This window comes from Gobio gobio (assembly GCF_949357685.1).
Source record: "Gobio gobio genome assembly, chromosome: 6".
Classification (NCBI taxonomy): domain Eukaryota; kingdom Metazoa; phylum Chordata; class Actinopteri; order Cypriniformes; family Gobionidae; genus Gobio; species Gobio gobio.
Genome location: NC_137102.1, coordinates 13,251,754 through 13,271,389, shown reverse-complemented (window position 1 = coordinate 13,271,389; position 19,636 = coordinate 13,251,754). Strand labels below are relative to the sequence as shown.

At 37.5% G+C, this 19,636-nt stretch overlaps 1 protein-coding gene across 7 annotated transcripts in view; it reads left to right on the top strand.

The window, feature by feature from the left end:
• map4l (microtubule associated protein 4 like) overlaps positions 1 to 19,248 on the top strand; it is a 45,588-nt gene extending 26,340 nt beyond the window's left edge. For 2 of the 7 annotated variants that reach the window (XM_079820084.1, XM_079820080.1), the window contains 11 exons: positions 3,972 to 4,390; positions 4,646 to 4,843; positions 5,954 to 6,077; positions 6,439 to 6,483; positions 9,219 to 9,475; positions 10,662 to 10,715; positions 12,433 to 12,525; positions 12,730 to 12,811; positions 12,915 to 12,946; positions 15,283 to 15,454; positions 16,248 to 19,248. In XM_079820084.1, coding sequence (XP_079676210.1) covers positions 3,972 to 4,390; positions 4,646 to 4,843; positions 5,954 to 6,077; positions 6,439 to 6,483; positions 9,219 to 9,475; positions 10,662 to 10,715; positions 12,433 to 12,525; positions 12,730 to 12,811; positions 12,915 to 12,946; positions 15,283 to 15,454; positions 16,248 to 16,252 — 1,481 coding nt within the window. In that variant the 3' untranslated portion in view covers positions 16,253 to 19,248. Of the gene's footprint in view, positions 1 to 3,971; positions 4,391 to 4,645; positions 4,844 to 5,953; positions 6,078 to 6,438; positions 6,484 to 9,218; positions 9,476 to 10,661; positions 10,716 to 12,432; positions 12,526 to 12,729; positions 12,812 to 12,914; positions 13,022 to 15,282; positions 15,455 to 16,247 lie in introns of all 7 variants that reach the window. The other 5 variants (XM_079820083.1, XM_079820079.1, XM_079820082.1 and 2 more) reach the window with 3 other exon arrangements.
• The last annotated feature ends 388 nt before the right edge of the window (positions 19,249 to 19,636 follow it).

The window sequence follows — 19,636 nt, the reverse complement described above, 5'->3', positions numbered from 1 at the left end:
TCACCAAGGCATAATTTATGGCAATTTAAAATAACAATTTTTTATTTTAATATAAATTTAATGTAGTTTATTTCTTTCAGCTGAATTTTCAGCATCATTACTCATTACTTCAGAAATCATTCTAATATGCTGATTTGCTCAAGAAACATTTCTTATTATGATCAATTCTTTGAAGAACAACATTTATTTGAAATTGAAATCTTTTGTAACGATGTAAAAGTGATAGTCTTTACTAATACTTTTGATAGATTTAATGTGTTTCTTGTTGAATGAAAGTAATTTTTAAAAACAATCTTACTATCTCCAGACTTTTGAACAGTAGGGTATTTTGTTTTTGTGGCAAACATGCTCTAAATAGTCTGTTATACAGTAGATGGTTGTCAATGAAAAATTATATTAGGCACAGCTGATTTAATTTTGAGCCAGAATGGTGTCCTGTCTTTTATTTTGTAAAGTTAATCTCAGTGAAATTTTTCAGCACCATGTATGCATGTTCTACATTTTAAAACACTTAAAGGTCCCGTTTTTCGTGTTTTTTTGAAGCTTTGATTGTGTTTACAGTGTGCAATATAACATGTGTTAAAGATCCTGTTCTTCGTGATCCCATTTTTCAAACTTTAGTTAGTGTGTAATGTTGCTGTTAGAGCATAAATAATACCTGTAAAATTATAAAGCTCAAAGTTCAATGCCAAGCGAGATATTTTATTTAACAGAAGTTCCCTTTCAAAGCCTACAGCGAACGGCCGGTTTGGACTACATCCTGGTATTTCCTGCTTTAATTACGTCAGTAGAGCAGTTTGTTGACTAACCTCCGCCCACAAAAATACGCGAAAAAGGGGGCGTGGTCTTGTTGCTCCCTCGTGGAGAAGAGGGAGTGTTGCGTTCGGTTCGGTTCGGTTGCGTTTGTCGCCATCAGACGCTGTTATTTTCATCCCAGAGTCAAATCACCTTTGTTTGGCCTTCAGGGGCTGTAGTTTGAGTGCGTTCATCTCCCCGTTATGGTAAGAGGCGTGACCTTCTCGGACAACGTGTGCTAAGCTGCTGTCGAATCACAACACGGGAACCGCTGGCACAATCAGAACTCGTTACGTATTTCTGAAGGACGGACTTCATAGAACGAGGAAATTCTCAGGCCGTTTTGAGGACAGTGAAAACAGCAGTATACAGATAAGTAAATTGTGTGAAAAATACTGTGTTTTTTTACACATGAAACATTAAAGGTCCCGTTTTTCGTGTTTTTTTGAAGCTTTGATTGTGTTTACAGTGTGCAATATAACATGTGTTAATGTTTCATGTTTCATACTTATCTGTATACCGCTGTTTTCACTGTCCTCAAAACGGCCTGAGAATTTCCTCGTTCTATGAAGTCCGTCCTTCAGAAATATGTAACGAGTTCTGATTGTGCCAGCGGTTCCCGTGTTGTGATTCGACAGCAGCTTAGCGCACGTTGTCCGAGAAGGTCACGCCTCTTACCATAACGGGGAGATGAACGCACTCAAACTACAGCCCCTGAAGGCCAGACAAAGGTGATTTGACTCCGGGATGAAAATAACAGCGTCTGATGGCGACAAACGCAACCAAACCGAACGCAACACTCCCTCTTCTCCACGAGGGAGCAACAAGACCACGCCCCCTTTTTCGCGTATTCTTGTGGGCGGAGGTTAGTCAACAAACTGCTCTACTGACGTAATTAAAGCAGGATATACCAGGATGTAGTCCAAACCGGCTGTTCGCTGTAGGCTTTGAAAGGGAACTTCTGTTAAATAAAATATCTCGCTTGGCATTGAACTTTGAGCTTTATAATTTTACAGGTATTATTTATGCTCTAACAGCAACATTACACACTAACTAAAGTTTGAAAAATGGGATCACGAAGAACAGGACCTTTAAAGGCACAATATGTACAATTCTTGACAAAAACCACTAGGACAATGTTCTAGTATTTCTATTGTATTTTATTTAGTCTATTGTATTTTGTTGACTTGAGTTCTTACATTATCCCAAATATTTCCAATAATGCTTAAATCCAGAGAAAACGAATCATTGTTACGCTCAACACGTTTGAATCTCTTGTTTTTTTATTTTTTTTAACATGAGCAAAGTTTGTACCCAAAAAGTAAATTAGACAACACTATTTTGTCAAGTGGCTAACATAGCATACTGTTATTTGTAGTAACACAACAGTAATACAACATTTTCTGCACAATAAAAATATTTTAAAATGAATTGCATGCCATTTACTGTATAGCAACACAGTCATCCAGCTTTTATTACTATGATATTCTAATATTGATCTAGCTTACTGCAGTGTGCAACAAGTCTCTCATAGCAGCCACAGAGCGAACACATATATTATATATTACTTATAACATAACTTTGAACACACTCAAATGTATTTTTATTGTTGGTACCAAGTAAAACAGCGTTGCGTTATCTCACAATTTTTTTTTGTTGCGTTACCTCACAATTTTATTTCGTTAAATAAAGTGACCTTTATGAGTAATAATTCAGCACTTGTGGCTTGTGATAGGGACCCGAGTGGTCACACGGAGAATCACACTAGGCGTCCATTTAAAGGTCGTTCTAAAATAAGTTTAATACTTTAAAAACAGAGCAAAAAACAAAACATAACATAACAACAAAAACTGTTGAGGTACTAAAACTAGCACCAACTTCTCTCACTAACTGTGAGGGCCAAAGTTCCTCTTGCTCAAGCAGCATAAACAACCTTTGCATTAAGCTTCAAAACCACTCTCTGTTCCCCCTGTCTCACTTCTGAATACCCTTTAATACAAATTATTAATTTGCGCGTGTACATTAATTTGGGTGTGCATATCCCTATAGGCCCACTCTTACCCACTCTAACAACAGGAAATAAAACAGTAAAACATCACATTAACAATTATGTATGTGTGTGTGTGCATGTCTGTGTATTAACACACCGGATGAAAACAGATTGTCAGATGCAGAGGTTACAGATATGAGTATAAGATTGACAGAAAGATGTGTGTAACACTGGCCACCTGCAGGGACACACAAAAATAAGTAACCTTTGGATGTCCTTTTGTCATTTAGTTAGATTTTGCTGTACTGGGATGAGCCCACGTTTCACACGTATACACTTTACCACCCAATTAATCTGAATCTGTCCGAAGAGCTTGAGAGGAAGATACAGAGCCAGGGTTTTCATCTGTTCAAAATGTTCATAACATTTAGATTATTATCTATTAACAAATTGCCAACTTTCTAATTAATGATCTCTTAAGAATATAAGTATTATATTCTTCAAGAGCATTATTAAAAAGTATTATAGAGAAAGTCTAGCTTTTTTTAGTTTGAAAATCAGATGCTATTGAGGACAAATACACAAGACAAAAGAGACTTATACAATTCCATTTCATTTAATTAAAAAGAAAACAGAAATATATGTCTTCTTTGTATCAATGTAACAATATAATAAGAAAGTCACAGTACAAAAATATAATAAAAGTATACTTAACATAAATATTGCTAGAATTTAGAAAATATATATATAATAATAAACTGGATGTTTGTGACACGAGAATGAGTAATGAGTATTTGTCATCCTCTTTCAGGAACAATGCACTTTCTTATGCTCTTTCTTTCTTTTCCTCTCTCTTTCTCATACAGTTTTTTGTTTTGGTCTTTCATTGGCCATTGATTTTTCACTTTGTGGAGAGAATGGTGCCAAGTTACATAAGGCATTCAGGCTGACAATGTGCTTTTCTGTCTGTCCGCTCAAGGCACTTTCTGTGCCCTCTTCCATGACCTCTCATGCTCATCTACTCTCATTCTTATTGTCAAAATGTACTGAGACTGAGGCATCAAGTGCAGCTAAACAAGCTACAACCAAAAGCCCTGTGTGAACAAACATGCATTGTAATGCTCATAATAACTGTACATTTGCTTGATTAAATATGGACATTTCAAATGTGCCTTTTTTTTTAAAGTAAAAGAAGATAAGACAGCCAAGGAGAACATGGAGAAGATGCAAACTGCTTCGAAGATAGAAAGCATCAACATAATTGAGAAGCAAGACAAGCCAGAGAAGATGGAGAAAGCTGATCACCTGGACAAGAAAGACGAGATTACAAAGAAAACAGACAGCGTGGATAAGAAGAGTGAGCAGATCATCAAAGATGAGAAGAAAGAGGAGAAACATGATAATAAAGCGGAGAAAAAGGAGACGGCTGAGAAAGTAGACAAACCCGAGAAGACGAACAAGGAGAAAGAGGAGAAGAAAGACAACAAAGAAAAAGTAGACAAGACGGCCAAAGCTGAGAAGAACGTAACGGCTGCTAAAGGACCCGCTAAGTCTCCAACAGCAAATGGGAGCAAGGACGTGACCAGCCCGGACAGTAAGACCAAGGTAAGTCTGGAACACAGTGGGAATTCATTAATCTGATATGATACTGTAACTTTGATTTAAACTGCCACATTTGAGAAGAAGAGGTGTTTGCTCTCATTTTTCCATCTTTATAAGGATTAAGGATCAGTTACCCAAACTCACAACTTATGATTTATGAGCAATTTGTACAACCATTGCTGCTACTTTGATTTTATCATGCTCCCACCTTTGCATTTCGTTTTTTCTTTTGTGCTTTTTGCAAATGCATGCATATAGCCGTCAGTTGGGTCAACCAAACAAAGCTCAGCAAGACCAAACTCGCTGTCCACTGGAGACAGTGCTAGTGCCACCAAACGCACCTCTCCCACCTACAACTCTGCCAATAAGAAAAGCCCTATGCCCAAGGCACCAACCCCCACTGCTGGTACCAAGAAAACCCCCACCACCACATCTACTCTTGAGACTAAAGCCAAGGTGAGTTAACACCATTTCCCTCATCTGTGGTTTGGCACCCAGCCTACAATCCACAGGCGAGACTTTTGTGGCTTTCGACTTTCTCCGGTTCCATCTCTTCTATTAAAATCAACCCATGTCTTTGTCAACTCAAAATTTCGATCACCAACAAAATCTCAAGAAAGAGGCATGTTTTTAGGCCACTGTTATATATATGAGGTGCAGATATGTTCTGTTGCATACATTTACCCAAGGACAGACACATATCAAATAAGTACTAATTATATGCCTCTATATTGGGATCAGGTTAAAAACTGCTTTTTCTCCAACCTTCATGCATGGAGCTTGTGGAATATAATGAATCTATAATTCATTATTGCCTTTTTATAGACTGGCATCTCTTCTCTGCTTGCCTATATGGGTGATTTTTCAGTTAGGTTATTTTTTATTATTATTATTATTATGTAAAAAAAACTCTTTGTAAAGAGTAGATTATAATATGCTTTACATCTTAAGATGGAAACAATTGATACATTTTAGTTAAAGGGATAATTCACCCAAAAATGAAAATGCTGTCATCATTTACTTATCCTCAAGTTGTTCCAAACATGTATGCATTTCTGTGCATCTGCTGAACACAAAAGAAGATATTTTGAAGAATGTCAGTAACCAAAGGTTGATGGACCCCATTGACTTCCATACTATTTTTTCCCTTACTATGGAAGTCAATGGAGCCCATCAACTGTTTGGATACCCATATTCTTCAAAATATCTTATTATGTGTTCAGCAGAAGACAGAAATTGTTTGGAACAACTTGAGGGTGAGTAAATGATGTTACATTGAAATGACGTTACATTGAAAACCTTGTTACATTTTTGTGTGAGCCATCCCTTTAATTGGCTTCTAGCAAACTTGTTGCATTAGTTAATTTAAGGTTTACCTTCATTACAAAGTCATTACATCACATACAGTATCAAAAATCCACACCAATGCCCACCATACCAAAATTAGATTTCAAGTAGTCAAACTCTGCCTTAATTGAACAATCACCCTCAAGCATCTAATCAACCTTGACGTGAACTCATTATCTCTGGTCATTCAGCATTCTGATGTCTCATTGTTTCCATCAGTCTTCTGAGACTGGCACAGCAACCCAGCGTCGCCCTCCAGTGCCAAAGGCCAAAGCTGCGTCTGCTACCAACTCTAAAAACGGCACAAGCACCCAAGCTACCACCTCTGGCCGACGCTCCTCAGGTGAGTTGTTCTGTCATATAGAATTTCGTGAGGGTAGACAGCAGATTGAAATTTACATGGATGAAAATGAGGCTGTGAGTCATAGACTTACAGATTTTATATTGGCAGTCATAGTATGAAGGCCAAAACTGTTTTTGTCTACAAAAAGATTTTATAATGGTATGTAATCTCATCAGCCAAACAATTGACATGTTGTTAAACAACAATACAACTGTAATATACTGTACTTCTGTACAACCTTATTTTGATTCCTGTCAAAAAATTAACCATGACTAATGTACAGTGTATAGGATCTCAGGATAAGATTAAGTGATGAAATTACATTTACATTTACGCAATTTTATTTGATTGTTTTTTATAGCTTCAAAGACTGAAAACCAAGCAGGAGAGGTGAAAAAGGCACCAGGTGAGAATTTTGCCGTTTTCTATGTTATCTTTCTTATTCTTATTTAGAAATATTTTGATACAATAGTGATAGACTTTGTGGTATAGTAAATTACATATAGCAAATTAAAGTACATGAAAAGTTAAAAGACATGGCAATGATATGTAGTACACACAGTAATAAGATTTTGTGTCAGAATTCGATGACTAGTTGTTTCCTGGCTTATTGTAACAGTGTTGTAAAACTTTTATTTCCCAGTGGACTAATAAATTCTAACTTTTGTGCATTTTAACTCCCAGAAGTTGCTTTAGGGCTGCCAGTAAGATTGGAACTTCATTCTCATCATTCTTAAGGTTCAATATAAATCGTTAAGCTGTCTTAATCTTTGAGACTGGGTGCAATATAAAGTGTGATTAACTTGTTTGTCCTCCCAATATAGAACAAACAAGCCAAGGAACACACTGCTTTTTTAGACTTTAGCTTATACACCGTATCCCCAGAGTTAGATAAGTCCATACATACCATTCTCATCTCCGCACATGCCATAACTCTGTCTGATGCACCCATCATTAGCCTAGCTTAGCACAAAGACTGCCGCTAAACGGCTCCATCTAGCCTACTGCTCAATAAGTGACAAAATCACCAAAAACACACTTATCACCAAAATAAGTGACAAACACCAACATTTTCCTATTTACATGTGATGTGTATAGTTACATCGTGTACTAAGGCCGACGGAAAATGAAAAGTACCATGGATGCATAGTAAATAGTCCCCAGCACGCTCTCTGTGCCAGCTGGTTGTCACGTTGTTTATGTTGACGGAAGTTAGCCTATTTTCAGGCGTAATATCATTGCGCCTGCTGCACCCATGGTACGGCAGCAAAATTCCTTGATTATTATGCAGGAATGAGAGTATAGGGGAGCACGGGGCACAACCTAACGTGGGGTTAGTTGTAACACGCATGTTTTAACCCTTTCCACACATGCCAGAATGACGAAACTTAGTGTTTTTACTAGTTGCCATATCAACATTATTTAGAGAAAAAATAGCGCCAAAATTAAAAAGATCTCTGGAAGATATTACTGAACATGTATTTAACCATGGCGAAAGTAAATTTCTTATTAAATTAATTTTCCGATATTATTTTAATCTTATTATTTTAATCTTATTTATGTTATTTAACAGTTGAGATCGTTCTTTAATGCTGATCTAACCAGCAGAAGACACGAGCCGCGATTTAAATCCCAGTTGTGCAGGTGGGGTGCGTTGTAACACTGCATTACAATGAGCCCCTCTAGAAATATGCCATTATATTCTATACTTTTATGAATTCTTTTGAGAAACCATGAGAAAGGGGTGAGTAATGACTGAGAGTCAATGTTCAGAAATGATTAATTATTATTATGTTTTGAACTATGCTGTTTAGCTGTATTTAGCAATGTGTTTGTTGTCAAACTCAAAAATGTGTATATTTTTAATTATTAAAAAATGCCATTATTTTATTTTAAAAAGTTAATAATTGTACTTTGTTGACAAAATATTTTAGTTTTTCTTGGATATTTTTTTGATTATATCAGATAACATTTTAAGCTGTTATTTGGTCATGTTACAATGTGCCCCACCACATGTTACAATGTACCCCACCTATGGGGCACGTTGTCACATTTCACTTCCATTCTTTCGGGGTAAATCAAGAAAAAAGTATACACTGTATTAATGAAACAAAACCACATAATTGTACTAGACATGTGTGCAATTAATGTGGGAAAAAATAAATACTCTGAACCCCAAGTGGATTTATACAAACTGAGAAAGTCAAAAAGCGTTAGGTTGTGCCCCGCTCTCACCAAGTTCCTAGCCATATCAGTCTAGAAAATCACAACTTTTCATTTTCCCTCGGTCTTAGTACACGATGTAGCTATACACATCACAACATGTAAATAGGAAAATGTTGGCGTTATTTTGTCACTTATTGAGCAGTAGGCTAGCTGGAGCCATTTACCTCCAGTCTTTGTGCTAAGCTAGGCTAGCGGTGGTTGTGTCAGACAGAGTTATGGCACATACGGAGATGAGAATGGTATGTTTGGACTTATCTAACTCTGGGGGATACGGAGTTAGATAAAATCCCAAAAAGTCAGCGTGTTCCTTTAAGAGAAACTTTCAGTTAGCAGAGACTTGAATAACAACCATTAAATGAAAGTAATGTAGAGAAAGTATATCCTGGTCAAGTAGACAGTCCAGCATTACAGAGCTTCAAAAGAAGAGAGATCATCTTTACAGTGGTCAGCAGAGGTGCTTCTGCACAAATAAAGGTGCTTACTTGTCTGTAGCTGTTACTAAATGCTGCTTTGATGGAGGCTTAAAGAGCCGGGTGTTACCTCTACTGTTTCCTGAAAACACAGCAGTTCTGAGCTAATACACACTGACTAGTGCAGTTGTTAGTCATCAAATCTGAAGATGCTGACATAGTCAGGGACTTACTTACACAAAGGCTTGTCTCAAACCATCACACTGTGAGCCTTCAACTCCTCTCTTCATCTCTGTGTACACAACAGCCGAAAACCTTGTCACTCAGATGAGGGATTGCCACTTTTGTAGTGGCTTAGGAAGAAGAAACATTCATGAGGTCAATGACAACATGATTTATCTGTCTGTGACCTTTCATGCATACTGTATTAAACATCCTGTCTTGTGCTATTTTCTGCTGCTGTACCTAATATGCATTTTACTTTATTTGCTTCATGTTTTCACAGTTAAAACAACTCCACGGACAACTCGCACACCAACCTCTGCCACCAGCACAGCAGCCACCAATGGGACCCCAACCGCCCGTCCGTCCCGCATCACCAAACCCCCCGTGCCCAAGCAGACTCCCCTTGAGAGGAAGCCTCCTGTGCCTCGAGCCCCCCGGAACATCCGGACCACCAACGCACCGCTGCCGGATCTAAAAAACGTGCGCTCCAAGATCGGTTCCACCGATAACATGAAGTACCAGCCTGGAGGGGGCAAGGTGAGTCGATTGGTCAGGACAGAACCAGGAGAATTTGCATGTGTGCAAGGAATGAAATAATCTGGGCTTTAGAGACACGCATAGATACTGCAGTTAACCTCATTACTTTCTTTACAGATTAAGAATCAATTTGATGCATTATTTGGCAACACATGATCATAAGCTCATGTGCTGCACTATTTGCTGCCATTAAACGCATTAAGAAATCTCAAATTCTGTTATACTGGTAGTTGTTTCTCATACGTATGTTTCATATCGCTGCTGCTCAATGTAAATGCCATTATTCATCTGATTGATCCTTAACTTTAAGATACACAGTTTTGACTGAGCTCATGGATGCACAACTTCCAACAATTTTCTGTGATTGACGTCCACCTTCCAAAATGGAAAACAAAGGCTTCAATTTTTTATTGTGCACTGAGATTTTCTTATAAAATGTATGTACAATAAATGTGTTTGTTTTCTATAGCCATCTCCCAGCCAACTATCCAACCCCATCTCAAAATAAAAAAGACCTTATAACAGGATTCCATAAAGGGTTTTCTCTTATCAGGAAGGATCTAGAAAACACAATGGTTTTGGATCCCAGACGGTGACTGTCAACTAAAGGCCACAATACATCATTTCAATTAAAATGTCTTTTTATGAAACGTTACATTAATTATGTTTGCTCTCTGCGTTTATGCTTCCATTAATATGTCAATGGATAGTTCACCCCCCCAAAAAAAAAGTCATAATTTATTCACCCTCTTGTTGTTCTAAACATGTTTGACTTTCTGTCTTCTGTGCAACAGAAAAGAAGATATTTTGATTAATGTACCCCATTGACTTTCATTGTTTGGACACAAGACAACACAAAATGTCTTTTTCCATAAAAAAGAAAGTCATACAGGTTTGGAAAAAAAGTGAGGGTGAGTGAATAATTAAAAAAAAAATCATTTTTGGGTGAACTATCCCTTACATTTTCAATGGTGCCATAGACATTCTTTGTAGATAATTGAACAAGCACACAGATAAATACACTATCTCTTGCGCAATTCCTTACACACAAACTGTCAGGTGATTCTTTCAGATTCAAAAGCATACTGCCTCACTCTTTGTGATACATCCTATTCCTCCGACCTTGCGACCCTGGGCTTTCTGTACCTCCTCCCTGCACTGACTAAAGGGGTGCTTGTCTCCTCAGGTCTCTGCAGCCCAGGGCAAGACCGATGCTCTGCCAAAGACCAGCCAGGGCAAAGTGAGTCCCTCCCAATGACATCTCCCTGACTCACTGCCTCAGTATCACTCTCTCCTGCTCTTACTTTCGCTGTTTTTCCAAAGATCATCAGATCCTGTAGAAACTGGTTTAGCAAACCCACATTTTTACAAGTGTACACAAAACCACTGAAATGAAATTAGGGTAAAATGGTTTTCTGAAAGAACATGCAATCACAGTTGTTGGTGTTGTTGTAGATTAACTTGTCCTCATACATGTTTTAGAAAAATATCATTAGAGCAAGGCAGGCTTGTCCCTATATGTCATGTGGATTTAACACCACATCATTCTGTCTCTCACTAGTTCACCAATGAACATTGTGTCACTCTTCGTGCAATATTTGTAGAGTCTGCTTTACCATTATAACCAGTTAAATGTCATAGTGTTTTTGTTCTCAGGCTTTGCAGTAACCACGTCCAAAAATAGCATACCTGCATGTTGTACAGACTCAGCAATTGTATCAACACTTTGTAGTGCCATTAATTTCTTACCCTATGTTGGATTATTTGCACTCTTGCTTTTGCTTTTAAGAGGGAAAAATCTGCTTCCACTGCACATAAAATATGTGCTATTTATCTCACCTTTCTTGCAACTTTTCACAAAGGAGACTGTGGCTATTCTTGGAGAACGTATGAAATGAAAAATAGGACAATTCATTTACATACTTTTCTTTTCAAAATTCTTCTTATTATATTAATTATATTATATTATATTATATGATTATATTATATTATATTATATTATATTATATTATATTATATTATATTATATTATATTATATTATATTATATTATATTATATTATATTATATTATATTATATTATATTATATTATATTATTGACTATTACTATTTTAAAAAAAAAAAGCTTTTTCTTGCATTCAAAGATACTGTGCATCACAAAATGTGTTTTTAGCTCCCAAGATCACCCACAGCCTCCTGTTGTTTCACAATGCCAGATGTGTTTTGAGAAATTGTGCTTCTTTATATCTGTTACTCTATCATGTATGCAGTTCCATACCAAATATTTAGCAGTGCTTTGCATGTTAACTACTAAGTAGGCTTTATGGTGCTAATGGTGTTTCTTTGCTGCTCAAAGAATCGTCATGGTCATGTTTTTGTTTTCAGCAAATCCATCTGTTTTCGGCACAGCCTTTGGGCTATGCAGTTAACTCCAAATCACGTTTGCTTTTTCCTGGAGTGGTCTGTTTCATGAGGTCAAATGAAACAGATTTAAACTGTAGCCCCTCGAGTGTTTAAGCAATACCTGAGATTAATGCAATAAAGTGAGCTTTAGGCTGTGAAAACCCATTCTGGGTCAGACAGAGTGTTCCAGGCCTGCTGTTGCTCTGTCCAAACAAATATATGAGTCACACAAACAAATACTGCACCAAACAGCACAACAGACGAACATTGATTTGAATCTACCAGAGGGCGGCCACATAAACCGTTCTCCCCAAATACAAGAAAGAGAAAATAACTGTTTTGTGCAAATAAATGATGATCATTAAAACTCAACTACTTGACATGAACATGATGATTTTGTATTTCCAGTGGCGTCGTGCTGCTTTGTACTTTTGATTTACAATAGTACAACATTGTTTAACACACTCGTAGCCTTCATAGCTTCTGTGTCAATCTGTTTTGCATGTGTTACGGTAGAATAGCCTATGACCATGTGTCCTCTGTGCTCTGTTCAGGTTCAGATAGTCCACAAAAAGCTGGACTTCAGCCACATCACCTCCCGATGCGGCTCCAAGGACAATATCAAGCATGTACCTGGTGGAGGAAATGTGAGTGTACAGTGTCACCTCTCTTTCATAACAATGTGTTAACTCATTTCATAACAATGTGTTGCTCATAGAAGTACAAGCATGTGTTGAGCCACATATAACCAGATCAGTTTACAATGAGTGAGTTTGACATTCCTCTAAAGACATCCATCATAACAAACAAATGACACTTCAATCCAGCAACTCTTTACTCATGGTCTCCAGGTTCAGATTTTAAGTAAAAAGGTTGACTTGAGCAAAGTGACCGCAAAATGTGGATCCAAGGACAACATGAAGCACAAGCCAGGTATGGGATGGATCAATTTTAATGTTGCCTATTACTGTGAATGCAATCTCATTGTTAGTAGATGCCATGAATAGCCATGTGAATGATGATTGATCTCTCTCAGGTGGAGGTGATGTGAAGATTGAATCCCATAAGGTGAATGTCAAGGCCAAGGCCAAAGTGGGATCACTGGACAATGTAGGCCATGAACCAGGAAGTAACAATGTTAAGGTGGTAATAAATAATAGAGGATATTACATATTAGGAACGTGCATCCCTCTCCATTATTTATATTAGATTATTAGATTTTCATGGGGTTCTTTCAAAAGCAAGTAAAGTACCTACCTAACTTTAATGAACAATTAGTAATAATACCAGAGAATTTATTTAAAGTACAGCTCACCGATGGCATAGTCATGTGATGTGGTCCAAAATGCACCACAAACACATGCAGGTTAATATAATACTGTACAGGACATATTAAATATGCCCACTAAATGTCGAGCATAACAACCAATGTATAATATAATTCCTTATCCACATGGAAAAGAGAATATGAGCAAGACCATTTATAAGGAGATTCAACCCCGTCAGCATATGGAAGTGTCAGCTCACATGGATGAGCACCACTCATTTAGTCTGTGTACATGTTATTTGATATTTCCTAGTGAATTTGTGTTTTAATGACCTTAATGTCATGTGGCCTTGTTAGGAGATCAACGATATTCACTTCACCTGTGACTGGTTATAATGTTTTGGCTCATGTTGAAAAATCCAGCATTGCTGGTCATCTGCATAAGGTGTTTTTTGCATGCTGGGACCATCATGGGATGCTGGTTGATGGTTTGCTGGTTCCCAGCTAGGAATGCTGCTGTGCTGGTGGACCAGCATAAGTTATCTTCTGGGAGCTGGTATGATCCCAGCCAGACCACAACAAAACCTGTGTACGTGTTACATATCACGTTTCTTAGGCCACATCCACGCGAAGCCAGAGCTTTCCCTATCCAATCTTTTTTCCCCCTCGTCTCAAGAAATATCTGCGTACACACAAAACCACTGAAACCGTCTCAAAACGATGTAGTATACATGCCCGACCAGTATGTGGCGCTGTAATTCTGCCACAGAAATACACTAAAACGGAGAAGAAGAGTTGTGGCTAGAAGGGGTACAGCAATGGTAGGAAGTGAGGCAAAATCTCACGATAAAATAACAATAAATACATTTGCCACTTACCATATTGTGTTTTAATAACGCCTACAACTACCCCAACCCTAAACCTACCCTTACAATAATGCAAATACAGTAATTAAATGACGCAATATTGATGTGCGCATGCCCAGTGCCCGTGGTTGTATCACTACTAGTCTTTACCGTGCAGGACGTGGTGTGATGACATCACCTTTTAAACAAAATACAGATTGACTGTACACACAAAAATATCCGTTTCAGGCTCCCAAACCCCAAACAAAAATGTTTAGGGATACAGCTAAACGCGTCTCCGTGTGGAAGGGGCCTTAGTGTGTGTTCATATAGTAAAGACCAAGGCAATTATACAATTTTAATAACTTTTTTAAACTTTGAATATTATCTAGTAAAGAAAAACACATGATGTAGGTTACATGTTTATTGACAGAGCATCAGTTTTAAATGATCACTGAAGATAAGAGGAACAACTAGAACAGGAAGAGAGAGAATAGACAAGCACAACAACTACAACTGACTCAGTCACACAGCCTTAGATTAACTTAAACAACTCCAAAAACATCATCATACAATTATAAACCATTTGGGCTTTATTTCTTTCATATGGTACATGTATAAAAGTCTTTATGATGATTATGATGATTTCTTATTCAATACTTCAGATGACACTGATTGACAATATAATCATAACCCCCCCAAAAAAATTCTGTTCTACTTTTAACAGAGGGAACAAAATAAATTATAAAGTTATAATTATATATTAATATAAATCATATGTTCTAATCGTATATTGTTATTCATTTAAATTATTAATATGCAAGAAAAAATAATGCTTGTCCCCAAAACACTGCTTGCATAAAGACAACTGGCCTACTCACACTCAACCCCACAAGACCATGTTGGTAAACCAGCTTCGCTTTGTTTGACAACAGCATGACTATGCCAGTCCACCAGCTAAACCAGCACTATACCAGCTCTAAGCCAGCACAAACCCGCATAAACCAGCCTGGACCAGCATGGAATTCATGCTGGTTTATGCTGGATTTTTCAGCAGAGAATATTACTGTTTACTGTATTTTTGATCAAATAAATGCATGAAACCATTTTTTATTTTTATTTTTTTTTGAATGGCAGTGTCTCTTGTGTACTTAAAGTGTATAAAATATTGTCAAATTTTTTTAATATTAACACAGCTGTTAAGGGTTCTTACATTCTTACACACACACCGATAAATGCATCTTTGTCTGCTTTGTATTTTTTGACTCCTTGCATTTGCAATGTGTTTCCAGGCTGACGAGGTTCAGCAGAAATCTGAGGGAAGTCCATCTCCCCCTGCCGTCTCCCAGCCCTTGCAGGCAGGCAATGGGGCGAAAGAGAACGGGCTGAAAGAGAGCTCTCCTACTCCCGTACCTTCTTTGGGAGAAGGGCCCCAGGGCCTAGACAAGCGCATCCCTGGGACAAGTAAGTGCAAAATTGGCAGATTCAGCCCTTCTATGACACCTTATATAGACAAACATGGAAAGACATTATAATTTGAACATCAGAATTCAATAATCAGCTCCCTTTCAATTCTTGAGTAGGAATTTGAATTGAATTGCCCACACCACACAGGTATTTGATCTGAAATTTGAATTAGAATTTCAGGAATAAGAATTTACTAAATTACAAATGCATTCTGGCAAATGAAGAGTTCTTAAACCTTTATGTACAAAAGTAAATTTTATAAATATGATGAAATATATGAATTTCAAAATATATCTTCAATAATCTCTCATTTACACTGACTATAAGGGCTTTAAACTAAAACGATTTTGTATAATATTTTTTAAAAAGCAGTTCTATATCCTGTTTTCTTACCCCAGTTCAAATTTAAAAGACATTCTCAGTTCAATTCTGAATACCTCACAAGCCTTTTTTATACTGGGAACAGATAATAGATTATATATATCGGGAACTATAGTAGACCCGATATAATCCAGCTATGAATAACCCACTTCTAGCCAAAATAACCTTGAATTTGGTTGCATGTCGTTTTTGCCCAAATAATCATGTAAGCCAAGTCAACAGTGATTACAAGGTATTTGGTTTCATTTCTTTGACATGTAGTAGCGTGTATGTAGCCACGATTGATGGCTAGTCTATTCTTGGGCTGTGGTTAGACGTCTTGTTTTAGCCTAGACGTCAGGGCTGTGTTTGTAAACGCAAAATTGCTTGCTGGGTTTTTAATATAGCTTTTCCATTTCTTTGCCTCCAGACTGAGTCCTACAAGCTGAACTTCGGCGAGAACGCACGAGCTCGCACGGACCACGGCGCTAAAATCATCTCCTGGTCCCCCCTGAGTGGCAGCCACCCCCACCCACATCGCAGCACCTCTCTCAGTGTTTCTCTGGGGTCCGCCATGTCCTCACGCTCAACCCAGCTTTTCCCATTCACTCAGCCATGAGATGGGTGCAAACCAGCAAGAGAAGGGCATTTCAACACAGCTAGTCCCTTTTAAACCCATCTTCTCATTGTTTTCAGTTTCCTTTGTTTATTCCTTGCTGGGAAAGCACCAATGAGATCATGTTTTGGGAAAGACTTCATTTACAGTGCTGCTTTGGTTTGAGGCTAGATGTGAGATGAAGTCTCCAGATGTTTGGAGATGGTTGAATGGTTGTCCAGCCGCATAGCTCTTAGTGTCATCTTTGTTAAAACCACAGCATTCTTTCTTAGACTTCTTACAAGCCTGTGTTATCCCTTGGACAGACCTACATTTAGATGCAACATCCTCTTTTCTGTCTGCATCTGTTTGGCAGTAGATGTTCTCCAATGGGAACCCCAGAACTCACTCGAGATGTAGCTTATTACATCATATTATGGCTGTTAAGCTCCCTGTATTGTTAGTATGTGGGGCTGTCTTAAATCCCAGTCAAAAGGGACGAACCAGCCGCCATCCATCCATCCATCTGCTTCCTTTGCTCCACTGACCTTGTCCACCTCACACGAATTATAAACCCTGGTCTCCCCTAGTATTTAAATGAGCACTTAATCATTTGAAACGTATAGGCTGTTGAAACAATAGCATATTTACATCTTCAATGAGTTTGCTGTATCGTGTTTGCGTAAATTACTGTAACAATGAGCTGTATCATTATGACGTCTAACCATCTGATTACATCTTCCACTTTCCATTTCCCTCAAAACAAAAGCATCTTGTGAACTAATAGGACACATGACACACATAAACTACAGCATGACACAAAAAGATTTAAAAAAAAAAGGCAGTGGCACGCAAGCTAAACAGACAGGATGGAAAGGAATATAGATGGATAAAGAAAGATCTCAGAAAGTTAGAATGGAAATGTTTACACTCCGTACACAGGTCATGATTATTTGCTCAAAGGTCCAAATCATCCCTCACCTTGAATTAAGTATTGTAATTCCAAGTTCAAAAAGTCAAAGACTTTTGCACTGAACATGTAAACTGCGGGAGGGCCCATTACATTAACAGCAAATATATACTAACTAAGCGTTGCAATACAGTGCATTTCCCTATTATTTATTCAATGGCAATTGATAAATTGTTGTTTAGAAATGACTATTTAATCGAGCACAGTAGGAAATGCTATTTGTTTTTTGACCAAGTGATGTATTATTCACAAAGTAGTTGAATATCATAGTTTTAAACTCTCCAAACCTACTATTGTAGGGCTGCTTTTTTGAAGCTCATAACTAGTGACACTGTTTAACAGTGAATTTGTGGGCACTTTACTGGTAGTAATATTACTCTAGATATCTTTAGCTGCACAATGCCTGCAGAGAAAACAAACAAGTTGCTGTTGTTGGTTAAAAGGTTATGTTTGTATAAAGGGTTTGATTCCCTACATGTTGTGAAAATATTCACTTTTTTCCTGGTATTTTACTGTGACGTCATGGCAGATCATTTATGGTGGTAATGTTGTAACATCAAAGAAAGTCCCATAAAAACAGAGGAAGTATTAAATTATGCAAATATCCTAATAAATAATTAGCTGATGAGCATTTAAATGCACTTTATGATGGATGTTTTATACTACAAACTGAGCGATAGGATTGACTGAGCACATCTTCCTAAATTTTGTCCCCTGAAAAAGAACCCTAGTTAGTGAAAAATGCAAAACATGTACCTGTGTCTCAAATAGCATTCTGTAAATACAGTTTGTACAAGTGTGAGCCAGTGTGCTTAGTGTAGAGCAGTTGCGCTTGGCCAAACGGTCCTGTCTGTAGTTCCTTTTGTGATTAGTGTGTACTGTTCAGGGGCTGTGCCAGTAAACTTCAGTGTTGTACTCTTGATACAGTGATCATAACCTTTCATGCCTTCAGACAGCTCTATTTCCATAATGAATGAACACTCTCACGGTGTTAGTACACTACTCACGTCCCCCGCACCAGTCCGCTCAAAGCAGTTTTGTAAATACACGTTTCACACTTTATACCCCGCAGAGGGAAAACACTTCTTGATTGGGTTGTATAGAGAAGCAAAGTGAAGATTTTGCATCTATGAATATTTCTCCAGATAGTATTTTATTCTTAAGTGAGACTGCCTTTTTTTCTTTAGAAAAGGGCTGGCAAACAAGAATGTTTTTAAAATGTAATGTATTCCGGAAGCAAAGAATATTTATTATGTGTGTAACTTTTTCTCTTTGTCATCACAGCTCACATACTAAATACATTGTAATCAATAGGAGGAGGAGGAGTGTGATTTTGAACGAGGACCGAAAAGCTCAAAGGACTCTGAGGATGTCCTTCTGTAGGCTATAGATAAGGCACAGCATTCTGGTAATGACTCGAGTAGCCTGAGACTGGATGCAAAATTGGGGTGAAATGTTAGAGGTAATCAGTAAACACAGGAACAATGATTCCTCCCACAAAACTACACCTGACACATAGACCTTGAATGTTGTTTGGATATCCATGCTGCACATCTGTATGAGACTAACTGTAACCGGTAGGCTTATCGGCATGTTTAAAAGTAGATAGAGCACTCCAGTTAGGCAGCAAAAGAGCCCCCTAGTGTGTCTGTTAGGACTCACAATGTGTGTGTGTGTGTGTACTACCCATCAAAACACACCAAAAGCGCATGCTGACAACATGGACAACAGACATGGTCCTAAATTTGATTTACTGTCTCCCCTCTTATTTAAGATGTATTTTTTTTTGGTATGAACGAAATAATTGTGATTAATTGTTAACTAGTGATGTGGATATTTAATCATGAATAAATAAAAAAGTCAAGCAACATGGGTGTGTATTTATTTATTGTTGTTGTTGTTGACAGCATGTTATCTGCAAGGAGGCATACAGTATGATAGGAGATACAAAGCTTTTTCGAAACTTTGAATCAATTTAAAATTATACCATTTCCCGGTCAAAATGATGTAAATGCAAGAAAAACGTTTTAAAAAACAATTGCAAATATTTTATTTAAAGTGTAATCTATTCCATGAAATTATCAAATCATCTAGTCTAATAGGCTATGTTATTTTATTATTATAAAATGTATGGAGCACTTGGTTAAATGGATAGTTCACCCAAGCCATCCTATATGACATTCTTCTTTCAGACCAATACAATCAGAGTTTATTAAAAAACGTTCTGGCTAACCCAAGAATTTTAATAGCAGTT